This window comes from Suncus etruscus, chromosome 8 (genome assembly GCF_024139225.1).
Source record: "Suncus etruscus isolate mSunEtr1 chromosome 8, mSunEtr1.pri.cur, whole genome shotgun sequence".
NCBI lineage: Eukaryota > Metazoa > Chordata > Mammalia > Eulipotyphla > Soricidae > Suncus > Suncus etruscus.
This window is the reverse complement of record NC_064855.1, coordinates 6925831-6941289: the sequence shown is the minus strand read 5'-3', so window position 1 is coordinate 6941289 and position 15459 is coordinate 6925831. Positions and strand designations below refer to the sequence as shown.

The 15459-nt window shown below is 43.5% G+C and overlaps 2 protein-coding genes across 3 annotated transcripts in view; one reads left to right on the top strand and one right to left on the bottom strand.

Moving 5' to 3' along the window:
- Positions 1–15459, bottom strand: part of TMEM123 (transmembrane protein 123) — a 639759-nt gene that overhangs the window by 396980 nt on the left and 227320 nt on the right. The window lies entirely within an intron of this gene.
- The window catches only part of CFAP300 (cilia and flagella associated protein 300), a 30561-nt gene that overhangs the window by 3925 nt on the left and 11177 nt on the right, over positions 1–15459 (top strand). Inside the window, exon 3 of the mRNA XM_049778355.1 lies at positions 8250–8325. Coding sequence (XP_049634312.1) covers positions 8250–8325 — 76 coding nt within the window. The remainder of the gene's footprint in view (positions 1–8249; positions 8326–15459) is intronic.

Below are 15459 nucleotides of genomic sequence, written 5' to 3'. Positions count from 1 at the left end.
GATGACCCTGATTTGATCCCTGTAGCAGTCCACCATGTAGTCCTCCAAGCAAAAAGCTCTGAGTAGTCATGAACAACACTTGCTGTGGCAAAAAGGAAACAAAACAAAACAAAAATTTTGAGGTGCTTCCATTTGGCATTATCCTAGAGTTGAATATAAGGTTTCACTTTAAGTCAGGAGAAAGCTCGAGTCTTGTATCTAGTGCTGGCATCTGCACCATGAAACTAGGGTTAATGGGTGTGGGCAGGAATCTTCCACATTCATCTTCATATTTTACAAGACAAGTTTATTCAAATCTTCACATGCATTTTGTCATCGTTATTATCTTGATCAGTGGCTGATTTATGAGTCATCTAATATTTTTCTAAAGCAGATCAGCATTCCTAACAGTATTTGAAATTCAGAAAATCCCTTATAGAGGTACTAGAAATACTGTCACACACCCAAAATACCACCTACCTATATTCTCTTTCATTCATTCTTTTAGTTGTGCAATTGTAATCTCGGTAACTTAACCACTACATTGCTTTATTTGAAGTCTTTTGAAGAATTATTGGCACCAGGTCAGCTCATTGTAGCCGACTTCTGCTTATTATGGCATCTAACATGTTACATGTAAGTAGCATTGTAACATGGGTTAGTTGATACCCAGTAGGAGTAGTTAAGTCTGGTTGAACATTTCTCTTTTAGGGGGCTGACTAGATAGTACAGTAGGTTAGATGCTCGTCTTGCACATGCCCACCTGTGTTGGATCCCCAAGACCTCAGATGGGAGGACTGATGCGTAAATTTTTTGATGAGTAATTTCTGGTCCGTAAGCACAGAGCCAGGAGTAAGCTCTGAGCACCACCAAGAATAACAAAAAACAAACAAACAAACTAAAAGCAAACTTTTTCCTTTTAGTTTCTTTCAGAACTCTAAAAAGCATTCAAACTGTTCAGTACAACTTTGGTGCCCTTTTAAAGAATGTTCTTTATAGGAGTTACTTATAGGAATAGGGCTATTCGTTAGTTTAGAAGACCTAATAAAGTTATATGGCCACTTCTTTCTGAGGAATGATTTGGGGAATTGTCAGACCCTGATTTGAAATGATGTATATAGAAAGACTTGGAGACCAGAGAGATATCACATCTGCTAAAGCACTTACAGTATAGACAGCTGACCTGGTTTCAATCCTTGGAACCCTATATGGTCTCCAGAGCCCCCAACAAGTGCCCTAGTCTCTGCCAGGTGTGGCCTGAAAACTAAATTTAAAACCTCAAAATAGGGGCCGGAGAGATAGCATGGAGGTAAGGTGTTTGCCTTTCATGCAGGAGGTCATCGGTTCGGATCCCGGCGCCCCATATGGTCCCTTGAGCCTGCCAGGAGCAGTTTCTGAGCCTGGAGCCAGAAATAACCCCTGAGCACTGCTGGGTGTGACCCAAAAAAAAACCAAAAAAAAGCAAAACAAAACAAAACAAAAACCTCAAAATAACAGGGCCGGAGAGATAGCATGGAGGTAAGGTGTTTGCCTTGCATGCAGACAGTGGTTCAAAACCTGGCATCCTATATGGTCCCTCAATCCTGCCAGGAGCGATTTCTGAGCGTAGAGCCAGGAGTAATCCCTGAGCGCTGCTGGATGTAACCCAAAAAACAAAAAACAACAAAAAAAACCCTCAAAAATAACAACCAAAAATCTACAGTATTAACCTCTGCCACTGAAGTCTCCATAGGGCTAGGACTTGATCTTGCATGGCTTACTTCAATTCTTTTGTTTGTTTTTTTGTTTTGTTTTCTGGCCACGCCCAGCATCTCAGAAATCACTCCCGGCAGGCTCAGGAACAAATGGGATGCCAACAGTGAACCCAGGTCCATCCGGGGTCAGCTGCATGCAAGGCAAATGCAATGCCTTAATGCTATGCTATCTCTCCAGCCCTTTACTTCAATTCTTTTATTTTCTCAGGCTCCAGAGATGAAACCCAGGGCCATGCAGGGCAAATGCTCTGCTCATCTGTTCCCTGGTCCCGTAAAGTAGATAGTTGTAAATACTTGTCCAATATATTCATCTTCACTCCATATAGCCAACCCTCATCACTATTACCTTTACATTATATATTTATTTTACCAGTTTTTCATGCCTAATTGTGAAAGTCATCTTTACTTTTTTTTTTAATAATAATTTTATTTAAACACCTTGGTTAAAACATGATTGTGTTTGGGTTTCAGTCATATAAGAAGACACACACCCCATCACCAGTGCAACATTCCCACCACCAATGTCCCAAATCTCCCTCCTCCCCACCCCGCCCACGCCTGTACTCTAGACAGGCTTTCTATTTCCCTCATACATTCTCACTGTTAGGATAGTTCGAAATGTAGTTATTTCTCTAACTAAACTCATCACTCTTTGTGGTGAGATTCTTGAAGTGGGCTATAACTTCCAGTCCTTTTCTCTTTTGTCTCTGAAAATTATTGCAAGAATGTCATTTTTCTTAAAACCCATAGATGAGTGAGACCATTCTGCATCTTTCTCTCTCTGACTTATTTCACTCAGCATAATATAATCAAGTCATCTTTACTTTATTTGGGGAGTCACACCTACAGTGCTAAGGAGCTGCTCCCAGCCCTGGTGTTTGGGGGTCTTTGTCATGCCAAAACTTGAACCTTGGGCTCTTGCATATGCATTTGCTCTGTCTCAGATTAAAATGCTGATGAGCTAGAGAGATAGCACTGTGGGTAGTAATTTTGCCTTGCACTTGGCTGACCTGGGTTCAGTCCCTGGTATCCCATATGGTCTTCTGAGTCCTCCAGGAGTGATCCCCAAATGCACAGCCAGGAGTAAGCCCTGAACATCACCAGGTGTGCTCTCCTACAAAAAAAAAAAAAAATAATAGATCAATTTGAGTATTTTTTAATTGCTGTAATTGCATCACTGAGAACTAGAATGTGCATATATTTCTTAGGCACAAAGTTCTCCACTGATCACAAGATTCAGCTGAACTTCCCTGTCTGCTCTGATGTTGTCACATAACCTCTCTTCTTTCTCAGACGTATGCCATTCTTTTTTTTTTTTTTTTTCCTTCGGTTTTTGGGCCACACCCGGTGACGCTCAGGGGTTACTCCTGGCTGTGCTCAGAAGTCGCTCCTGGCTTGGGGGACCATATGGGACGCCGGGGGATCGAACCGCGGTCCGTCCAAGGATAGCGCAGGCAAGGCAGGCACCTTACCTCTAGTGCCACGGCCCAGCCCCACGTATGCCATTCTTTAGGCTAGACATTTTCTCCATCTTAAAAATAATCCTTTTGGGGGCTGGAGCGATAGAGCACAGTGGTAGAGCACTTACCTTGCATGCTGCCTAACCGGGATGGACCTGCGTTCGATCCCTAGCATCTCATATGGTTCTCCAAGCCTACCAGGAGCAACCCCTGAGCGCCACTGGATGTTGCCCAAAAACAAACAAACAAACAAAAATACTTCCTTTGGAGTGGTGCCAGATCCAACTCAGACTGCTAAATTTTCAGAAATCTTTTTTGTTATGTTTTTGTTGAGTGACAGAATTGGGAGTCAAATTCAGAAGAATAACTGAGAGATAGAGAACCAGAACATGGATTCCTTTTACAGAAGCTGTTTAGGAAAGGAGAGTGGTAACTTTAAAGGAATGTGGTAATAAGATAAATATTTATTGCAAAAGTTAAACAGCAAAGAACAATTTATTGTTGGTGCAGAGTCAACCATCTTTCCCTGTCTCAGTCTAATCTTCGGTCAGCTATCCTCTTTGCATAAACTTACAGTCACAACTAAAGTCACTGAGTTTAAGGTTCAGGACATCTCTCACACTTCTTTGTTATATTGAAGTTTCCTTTTGTTTTATCCTATGCATCACTGTTGTAGAGGCTGGAGAGATAGCACAGCAGTTAGGACTCCTGCCTTGTACGTAGCCAACTGGGTTTCATTCCTGGCACTATATAGAATTCCCTCAGCACCACCAGGAATGATCCCTGAGCATGGAACCAAGAGTAAGCTCAGCACACAGCAGAGCATGGCCCCACCCAAACTAACCCCCCCCCAAAAAAATAAACCTCAAGTATTTGAATTTTATTCATTTTCCCTCTTCTTTTGCCATATTGTGATGACTGGGAGCACACACATTTGGTTGTGGTGCATCAGCAGTCACACACTCTTGTTCTGCTGGGACCAGTCTCAGATTTGTGAGTGATCCTAAACTCTGGTTTTGTTAGTACTCATCATCAAATCCTGAACCTTATGTATCTGAGGTGTATTCTATGCAGGTGAACCATATTCCCAGTCTTTCACATCACTCTTTTGGGTTTTTTTTTTTGGGGGGGGGAGGCACACCTGTGGAGCTTGGGGTTGCTCCCAGTGGTCTTCAGGGGCCCATATAGTATGAGGGACTGAACCTGGGCATCCTACATGCGATTCATGCATTCCGGCATGTTGAGATTCTCTAGACCTCCACATCCTCTTAAACTACCAGGCTGTCATTTTCCTTCAAAGTTAACATAGCAGATGTTTACTGAGCAGCTGCTATGTGTCAGGGCCTGTGCTGTACCCTGAGGCTATTGCGGTGAGATAAACAAGGTCCCTACTCTTAACTCTTCCAGAGCTTTCACTCATTTGTAATACTTTCCAGTAATGGTTCACTGTCCTGTGCAGATGCACCATGTTTAGTTCATGTTCATCTGTCAATGGATGCGGGTAGTTTCCAGGTTGCGACACTGCAAATGATACTATAAAAATGGTATCTTGTACATAGGTCTTATCTGTCCATCGTTTCATTTCTGCAGAACACACACCCCATAGTGGAATTTGTTGGCTCATAGGATAGGCCTGTGTTTTTGATGACCAAGATCCTATCTGGTTACTTCCCTCAAAGACTATAAAGAGCCACACTTAGACAGCCTGTGCAAATGCATATTTTCTGGCATTCTGGTCTAACTTCTTCAACATTGTAAACTTGGTTAAATTATTAAGTAAATTATTAGTGTCATTTTATTTCTCTCACTGCTCTTGCACTTGAGTATATGCACTGGAAATGGCAGGCCTTTTTGGTTTGGTATTTTTGTTTTGTTTTGCTTTGCTTTGTTTGGGGGGTGGGGACACACCCGGCAGCGCTCAGGGGTTACTCCTGGCTTTTTGTGGGACCATATGGGATATCAGGAATCAAACTCAGGTCAGCCACGTGCAAGGCAAATGCTCTACTGTTGTGCTATCTCTCAAGCCCCTCCTTTCTCCTTTTTGAAATCTTATTTTGTTGCAGTTTTGTTTTAAGAATCCTGTTTTCTTTTATTGCATGGTTTTCTTGGATCTGGAAAGATAGTATGGAGGGGTCAAGAGACATGCCTGACATTCAGCAGACTATGTTCAATCCTTAACATTAGAGGGTCCCCCAAGAATCCCCAGGTGTAGGCAGCCCCGTTGGCCCCCTTAGCACTGTCTTTTGTGGCCCTGGAGGCTTTGAGCTCCACAGGACCCAAGCAGCACCGTGTCCTCAGGCTCTCGCATTCCACAGCTGACCAGATTGAGAACTGCCAGCAGAGTCCCTTGTCTCCTGAGCACTGTGTGGGATCCCTCAGGGTGGTGCAGATAAACAGTATGGGGTTAAGGTTCTTGCTTTGCATGCCTGTTCCTGACACCAATGGTCCCCTGATTCCTGGCAGGATCAACCCCCAAGCACTTCTGGGTGTGGCCCCAAACCTTAACAAAATTATGCCCTTTTAAAAATGGATCTTGGGGCCAGAGAGATAGCATGGAGGTAAGGCATTTGCCTTGCATGCAGAAGGTCGGTGGTTTGAATCCCGGCATCCCATATGGTCCCCCGAGTCTGTCAGGAGCGATTTCTGAGCATAGAGCCAGGAGTAACCCTTCAGTGCTGCCGGGTGTGACCCAAAACTCAAAAAAATAAAAAAGGATCTTTTCTGACTGCTCAGCACCTTCTGAGCCTACATTTGATTTGGGGGTAATTTTCACTTTTTTTTTTTGTGGAGGCTTAAAGTGAAATCCCAAAACCGAATGCCCTGATGACCAGTGAGCTTATCTGTGCAAGTGATTTAGAAAAGGAGGTGCATGTGGCTGGAGCGATAGCACAGTGGCAGGGCGTTTTCCTTGCACGAGACCAACCCAAGATGGACCTGAGTTCAATTCGTAGCATCCCATATGGTCCCCCGAGCCTACCAGGAGCAATTTCTGAGTGCAGGGCCAAGAGAAACCCCTGAACACTGCCCCCCCCAAAAAAAAAAATGGAGGTGTACACAGAATATACTGCCCTGCCATGGTACAGCCATGGTCACACTTAGCAGGGCAGAACTGACTCTATTAGATTCTCACATCTCCTGAAAATTGTGTGTTCTACCTAAGACGCTTCTAGTTTTGTGTTTTGGTTGACACCCGGCAGCACTCGGGTTACTCCTGGCTCTGCACTCAGAAATCACTCTTGGCAGCCTCGGGACCATATGAAATGCCAGGAATCAAACCAGGGTCCATCCTGTGTTGGCCGCATGCAAGAGAAACGCCCTACTGTTGTGCTATCACTCTGGCCTAGATGCTTCTAGTTTTAATTTTTTATTCAAGGGCCACTCCTGTGCTAACAGTTTCTCCTAGCAGTGCCAGGGATCAAACTGGGGTCAGTCCCACCTGCAAGGCAAGTGCTTTCTTTACTTTCTCCAACCCCCTGTGATACTTTCTAATAGTTTCTCTTCCAGGGGCCAGAGCAATACTCTATATATAGTTCTTGTCTGGCATGCAGTTCAATTACCCAGGTTCAATCTCTGATACCTCATATGGTTCCCTGAGCCCTCCAGGAGTGATCACCAGGCTAGAAGTAAGCCCTGAGCACAGCCAGGTATGACCCAAAACAAAGCAAATGACAACAAAAGTTTCTCTTCTGATCTTGTAGCCAGTCAGCTATTGGTTCTGAATTCAAACTCCATACCGTAAGTGGAAGTGACACAAGGGCATGGGTGGATGGTGTTAGGCACTTTGATGGTGGTAAAGTGATCATCAAAATAACCAAAATGATGATCATCAAACAATACAGCAATAGGGGGAGAGATGGGAGTGACCAAGTGACATGAAGGACAGTCCGGGAGCATCAGAGACACAGAAGTGGTGGTGTGTGATAATTCTACTGAATGGAAACACTGTTGTGGCCACATGACCTAAATTAGAAGAAAAAGAACTTCTAAAATTAGAAATCTCTTTTAAAAAAATCTCAAAAAAGGGCCAGAGTAGTGGCGCTAGCAGTAAGGCATCTGCCTTGCAAGTGCTAACCTAGGACAGACTGCGGTTTGGTCCCCCAGTGTCCCATATGGTCCCCCAAGCCAGGGGTGATTTCTGAGCCCATAGCCAGGAATAGCCCCTGAGCGTCATTGGGTGTGGCCCAAAAAACAAACAAAGATCTCAAACTCTGGACTACAATATTTTTTTTGCCATTTAGGAAATCTTTTTTTTTTTTTTTTTTTTGGTTTTTGGGTCACACCCTGTGACGCTCAGGGGTTAGGAAATCATATTTTTTAGGCAGTCAAATAATGCTTTTCAGGGGCCAGAGCAATAGTATAGCAGGTTGGGCGATTGCCTTGTGCACATTCAGCGCAGATTTGATCCCCAGCATCTTATGGGCTCACAAACCGGTCAAAAATTATTCCTGAGTGCAGAGCCAGGAGTAACCCCTGAGTACCTCTAAGTGTGGCCCCAAAACAAAACAAAATTTTTCTGCGTGCTCCTTGGATACAAATAGATAATTTTATATTTAGTTATGATTAGATAGTTGTGATTAGTAAGCTAATTGCAATATTTATAAAACACAAAATGTAAACATAGAACTGTTTTCACTGACTGTTGATATTTTCTAAGTTATAGCTAAAGGTCAACTGTACTTAAACATAGTGTTGTTCAACTGTTCCAAACAGAAATAGATTATAAGCATTTATTAGACATTTTACTAATTTGCTTCTCTCCAATTTGAATCCAGTGGTATTTTACTATCATTATTTATTTATTTGGGTTTTTGGGCCACACCCGGCGGTGCTCAGGGGTTCCTCCTGGCTCCATGCTCAGAAACAGCTCCCGGCAAGCACGGGGGACCCTATGGGACACCGGGATTCGAACCAACCACCTTTGGTCCTGGATCGGCTGCTGCAAGGCAAACGCCGCTGTGCTATCTCTCCGGGCCCTACTATCATTATTGTAGAAGTTAATACTGATTATTATTTAGAGCAAAGTGTCTAATCTGTTCTCTTCAATTTTGTATTTTAGGCATTTTTCAAAGACCCAAATGTCATTCCCAACTTGAAGTTACTGTCAGAGTCTTCTAGTGACTGGGTTACATTAGGTAAATAAGTAAGACTTATTTTCATTTTATCCAATGATTGAATTACTGTTTCAACAGATTTTGTCTCAGGAACATTCGGTATTGCACTAGAAGCTGATGAATGGTTCGTTTATTTGGCACATCAGGGTTGGACAGAATCAGTGGTGCATCTTCTTTTTTTTCCTCCTTGGAAGCTGTGTACCTTCCAGGTACTGTGTTTTCCGGCATATTAGACTACTTTTTAACCCATGTAAAGCTTCTTAAAAGTTGGGGGTAGGGGGCTGGAGAGATAGCATGGAGGTAAGGCATTTGCCTTGCATGCAGAAGGACGGTGATTCGATTCCCGGCATCCCATATGGTCCCCCGAGACTGCTGGGGGTGATTTCTGAACGTGGAGCCAGGAGTAACCCCTGAGTGCTGCCGGTGTGACCCCAAAACAAAAAACAAACAAACAAAATTGGCCATGTAACTGGGCATTGCAGAATATGCCTTACAGTCTGAAGGAAATGGGTGGCATTCTGCCTCCAGCTTCTGTTTTCCAGAGTGCTAGGTGTCATCACTCAGTCCTCTGCTTGTCCTGATTAATCTTTCAGGGCACACAGAGGAGCTGAGTTACTGAGTACTGCATCCCATCCAGCCTTTGGGTTTCATCACTGGAATGCGGCTTTCCAGTACTCAAACCCTGTATTTTAACAGGAAAAGTAGGGAGTCGTCTTATATGCCGGAAAATATGGTATTTATTGTTCCCTGCCCATGCAGGGAAACAGTGACTTGAATAGGAGCAAACCCACGTTTAAAAATTGATGTCTGGGTATAGACAGTCTATTCTCTAAACATAGAGATGGTTCTAAGCAGTAAGAACAAGAGGAATGAGGAGTGGCCAGGTCTGGCAAGAGAAAGGATCAGGTGAGTGTCCACTGGTGTCTGGACATCAGGCAAAGTCTCATTTGGGACAGGGGCCTAGATTTGTGACACAAGAGTAGCCACCGTGAAACTTTTTCTGGTTTGTTTTGTGGCTCACTTGGGAGTTCTCAGGACTTACTTCTGGCTCTGTACTCAGCAATCACTCCTAGGGTGGCCAGAGACATAGTTCAATGAGGAGGGTGCTTGCCTTGGATGCAGCTGATCTGGATTTGATTCCAGGCATATGGTCCTTGAACCCCATCAGGTTGATCCCTTCCCTCAAAGCCAGGAGTAAGCCCTGAGTAGAGTTAGGTGTGGCCCCTAAACCAAAGAAATAAAAAATAATTAGTCTAAAGCATTAGTCAAGAACAAGATTACCGTTGGATTTAGTAGGTCATATTTTACTGCTTTTGGCTAAAGACCACTGAAAAAATTTGTAGATAAATCTGGTACAGTATGATCTTTATTTTTTTGGTTTTGGGGCCACACCCGGCGGTGCTCAGGGGTGACTCCTGGCTGTCTGCTCAGAAATAGCTCCTGGCAGGCACGGGGACCATATGGGACACCAGGATTCGAACCAGCCACCTTTGGTCCTGGATCAGCTGCTTGCAAGGCAAATGCCGCTGTGCTATCTCTCCGGGCCACAGTATGATCTTTAAACTGTTTATGAAGTTAAGCTGAATATACTTACCAATTAAAATTTTTGAAAATAAAAAAAATTTTTTGAAAATAAAATCATCCATGTATATAAAACATGTATATTGATCAATACAAAAACAAAGCTCACCAAAACATACACTGTCTCTTCCCATATCGGCATATAGGTACAACTTTCACACACAAAAATCATTTGATTTTTCTAACATTTAAGAAAATATGCCAGAGATGATAAAATTCCACATGACAATCAGCTTAAAAAGTGAAATGAAGACTCAAATCTAGATCCTAGAATTCAAGACTGTTGTCCCACCATTGCCACTTCTACGTTGATGGGGTAACCAGAAAAGCAGCAAATAAATGTGTGACACATTATGTGTCTTCTAAAATTTAAAGATCTGGGGCCAGAGTGATAGTACAGCAAGTAGGGCCCTTGCCTTATGTGGCCGGTGTGAATCTTATCTGAACCTGGGTTCACATATAAACCTTATGTGACTTGGGTTTGATTCCCAGCATCCCATATGGTTCCTTGAGCCTGCCATGAGTGGTCTCTGAGTGCAGAACCCTGAATCAGGAGTGATCCCTGAGTGCCACCAGGTGTGTCCCCAAAACTAGCGAAACAAATTGAAATTTAGAAGCTGGAGATAATACAGCAGGTAAGGTTTTTTTTGTTTGTTTTTTTTTTTTTTTATGCATACAACTGACCCACTTTTGATCTCTGACTATAAAGTCACCCTCAAGTCCATCAGGAGTGATCTCTGAGTACAGAGCCAGGAGTAAACCCCGACCGAGCACAACTGGATATGGCCCCCAAAAAAATTAGAAAACAAATCCCTACATAACATTAGCAAGTACTGCAGACTGAATTGTGTTGCCTAATCTCCACCTAATTCTTGTGTTGGCAACTTACTCCCTAATGTTCTAGTATTTTGAGAACAGACCTTTGAGAGATACTTAGGTTTAGATGTGGTCTTGAGGGACGCTCAGGAGGTGATTAGTGCCCCTTACAAGAGGAGAAGAGAACAGAACTGTGTCCCTTGGTGGATGCAGTTAGCAAGCAGCCAGACACAGTCTTAGAAAGGAATGTTTTACCAGAAACTAAACCAGTGCCACTTTGAGCTGGATTTGCCAGCCTCCAGAACATGAGCAGGAGATATACTACTCAAACCACTTCCTCTGTGATGCTCAGTGAGAGCAACTTGAGCAGCCCTATACAGAATGCAGTTAGAACTGGAGTGCTTCTGTCTACAAGGTGGAAGAGCCCTTGAAAGTTTGCATTAATCACAGGCTGTCGGGTTCTTGCTAGAGGTAGAATTATTAAGGTTTGGCTGGAGAGATAGCATGGAGGTAGGGCGTTTGCCTTGCATGCAGAAGGTCAGTAGTTCGAATCCCAGCATCCCATATGGTCCCCCGAGCCTGACAGGGGCAATTTCTGAGCATGGAGCCAAGAGTAACCTTGAGCACTGCCGGGTGTGACCCAAAACTCCCCCTCCCCCAAAAAATGAATTATTAGGGTTATTCCTGATGACATCTTAGGTATAATTGAGAAACTGGAGGAAGGGCTGCCCTGTAATAAAATGATAGAGAACTTGGGGTCGGAGAGATAGCACAGAGGTAGAGTGTTTGCCTTGCACGGACAGTGGTTCAAATCCCTGCATTCCATGTGGTACCCATGCCTGCCAAGAGTGATTTCTTTTTCTTTTTTTTTTTTTTTTTTGGTTTTTTTGCAGGGGAGGTCACACCCAGCAGCGCTCAGGGGTTACTCCTGGCTCTATTTGCCTGGCAGACTCAGAGGATCATTTGGGATGGCGGGATTCGAACCACTGTCCTTCTGTATGCAAGGCAAATGTCCTACCTCCATGCTATCTCTCCAGCCCCGCCAAGAGCAATTTCTGAGTTCGGAGCCAGGCATAACCTCAAAACCAAAAAAAAGAGAACTTGAGGACTAGAATGTAGGTCAGTAGTAGAGCACTTTACATTCATGTGTGAGGTCTAGGTTTGGTTCCTAACACTGCTTAAAGGGGGGGGGGGGGGGAATGGCAATAGCACAGCGATAGGGCTTTTGTTTTGCATGCTGGGTTCAATCCCCAGCTTCATATGGTCCAGACTGAGCCAGGAGCAGTTTCTGAGCACATAGCCAGGAGAAACCCCTGAGAGTCACTGAGTGTGGCCCCAAAACAAAACAAACAAAAAACAGGCTGGAGATAAGAGAACAGCAGGAGTAGAGTGCTTGTCTTGCATGCAGCCAGCTTGGATTTGATTCCTAGCACTGCTTAAGATCCATTTAACCAGGGGCTGGAGCAGTGGCACAGCAGTAGGCACAAGTGGCTGACCTAGGATGGACCGCAGTTCGATCCCCCAGCCGATCCCCCAGCGTCTCATATGGTCCCCCAAGCCAGGAGAGATTCTGAGCGCCTAGCCAGGAATAATCCCTGAGCGTCACCGGGTGTGGCCCAAAAACAAAAACAAAAAACAAACACACAAAAAAAGATCCCTTCAACCAGCTGAGAGTGATCCCTGAACATCCAAAATAAAACAAAATAGTAGACAGCAAGGCTGAATTGTGTTTTAGTATTTTATTTTATGGAAGGCAGAACTTGCAAATGAAGCAATCAAGATGTAGCTAAAATGATTTCTGAGAAGGAGTATTTGTTTTCATTCTGCTTATTATAAAGTATGAAAGGAAGCAGACAGATTTAAGATGGAGTAATTAAGCAAAAAAGGAACCAGAACTTAAAGATGAGGAAATTTGTTTTTGTTTTTGTTTTTGTTTTTGGGTCTTACCCGGCATCGCTCAGGAGTTACTCCTGGCAAGTTCGGGGACCATATGAGATGCCGGGATTCGAACCCATGACCTTCTGCATGAAAGGTAAACGCCTTACCTCCATGCTATCTCTCCGGCCCCAGGAAAATTCTTAAACTATCTTTCGTTACAAAATTCTTAAACTATTTATTGTTGCAAAAAAGAATATGTGTGAGCCAGAGCTGTCTCTCAAATGGGAGAATGTGTCCTCTCCTGCTCCCCCAATGGTCCCAAGCACTTGTTCTGAAGTGATGCAACTAAGGATATATCTAATCAACCATGTGGTGAGGTCATGAATGTGACTCAGATACTGATAGGTTCGTTCTCCAGAAACCAGAGTCAAGGTGGGATGGTTCCAACCAAGATGCTGCCAGTTTGAACTAAGGAAAGAAATGAAACAAAATGAAGGAAGCTTCTCAAGACCAGGCAGACCAAAGAGAGAGCCAGTCATTCAGCTGCAGATGAGCACTGAGCACAATTCAAGAACAAAGGTTGGGGAGACAGTTCCCCACACACTTCACCATGACGAACTCCCTAAAAGCCCCTTTCCAAATACCATCACTTTGGGTTAAAGACATCTGTGTGTACATTTAGAGACCAGATTCTATCCATAGCAGGGTCTGTTGCCATACCTCAGATTATGATTTGGATTTAACTGCTTTCACTTGCAAGGCAAGTCTCTGGCACTGCCCATGTCAGCTAGGTGAGAGAGGTATTAAAATAGCCTGTCACCCAGGATCCGGCTCATCTTGGGGCCACACTCCCATCTTTGAATACTGCCTAGCTCTTCACTGATCTTGTTCTTTGATCTTCCTCTATTGCTGGACTACTCTATCATTTTCCATGATCTTCTTTTCACCTTAATCCCTTAAAGGATTTTGCTTCTGAAACAAAAGGGACTTTTCTTACAGCATAGTTTTTGAAATTACTGAAGCATTCATCATTTATGGCTCCAGGCATCTTTTTGCCTCTGCTCTAGCATGGTCAGCCAGAGTAAAGAAGTGCACCAAAAAAAAAGAAAGAAAGAAAAGAAAAGAAACTCAAGTATTAATTTTCTCAGGTCTCCTCCCTGAACAGGGGGCAGGGAGGACCTGGTTGTGTATGGAGCTTATTGCTGGTTCTGTGCACAGGGTTTACTTCTGGTGGAGTTCTGAACTATGTGTACTCTCTCTCCAGCCCCAGAGAGACAAATATTTTGAAGATTTGCTAAAGAACTTTAGAAACACCTATTACTAGGTTTAGAGAGATGATACAGAGGGTAAGAAACTTGCATGCAGCCAACCCTGGTTTGATTCCCATCATCCATGTAGTCCTCTGAACCCACCAGGTTCTGATGCATAGTTCCTGAGTGCAGAGCCAAGGGTAACCCTTGAGCACTACCAGTGTAGCCCCAAAACAAAATAAAACAAAACAATGAAAGAAATACCTATTGCTAATAACTGAAGTTTTTGTGGGGCTAGAGAAATAATATGGGAGTTAAGGCAATACCTTGCATGTGATGTGGTAGGTCATTCCTGATATTATTCCCTGAATACTACTGTTTAAGGCCCCAAAATCAAAAAGTAAAATATTCTTTGTGATATAACTTTAAACATAGTACAAATCTAAAACCATGTAAAGCAATCCCTGCACATTGAAAGTCATATAATTAAAAAATGTTTAGGACCCAGAGCAATAGCACAATGGGTAGGGTGTTTGCCTTGCACATAACTCACCCAGGTTTGATCCCATATGGTCCCTTGCACCTGCCAGGAGTGATTCCTGAGTGCAGAGCCAGAAGAACCCCTGAGCACAGCAGGGTGTGGCTCCAAAACCAAAAATAAAAAGTCTTTTTCAATGTAGACATTATAATTTGCAATACTATTTATAATAGAGCTTCAGACATACCATGTTCCAGCACCACACCCAGCACAAACTCAGTGCTGTAGGTCACTTCTCTGTTGCCCCTGGCCATTAGATATTCCCTTACAGTGTTTATTTTTAATAAACTGCTATATTCACTAAAACTGACTTAAGACAGGGACACTGCTTTTGTGATACAGTACATTCATATGGATATAAGGCCCTGAAGATGATCTCAAGTGCCTCAACCCTCCAGTACCCATTCTAGAATAGTGATGTGTGTGACTACTATTAAAAAAAAAAAAAAAAAAGAAAGAAAAGAAAGCAAACCTGATCTAGTACGCAATGTATTTAATCTTCAAAAAGAATTCTCATTTACATAAGGGGGCTGGAGAGATAGCATGGAGGTAGGGCTTTTGCCTTGCATGCAGAAGAATGGTGGTTCGAATCCCGGCATCCCAATGGTCTCCCGAGCCTGCCAGGAGTGATTTCTGAGCAGAGCCAGAGTAACCCCTGAGCGCTGCCGGGTGTGACACAAAAACAAACAAAAATTCTCATTTACACATCCTAAATCTAAAAACAGTGAGGGTTTTGTTTTGTTCTTACAGTACCAGGATATGAGCCCTAGGACTCCCACATGCAGACAAACTCAGGGCTATAACACTGAGATACATTCCTACTCCTGAAATAATAGAGTGTTATAAATTTTTATGCTTAATAAGTATGAATAAGTAGTAAAATTTTAAAAGTTTTGTTTTGGTTTTGGTTTTTGGGCCACACCCGGTGGCGCTCAGGGGTTACTCCTGGCTGTGCTCAGAAATAGCTCCTGGCAGGCACAGGGGATCATATGGGACACCGGGATTCGAACCAACCACCTTTGGTCCTGGATCGGCTGCTTGCAAGGCAAACGCCGCTGTGCTATCTCTCTGGGCCCAAATTTTAAAAGATTT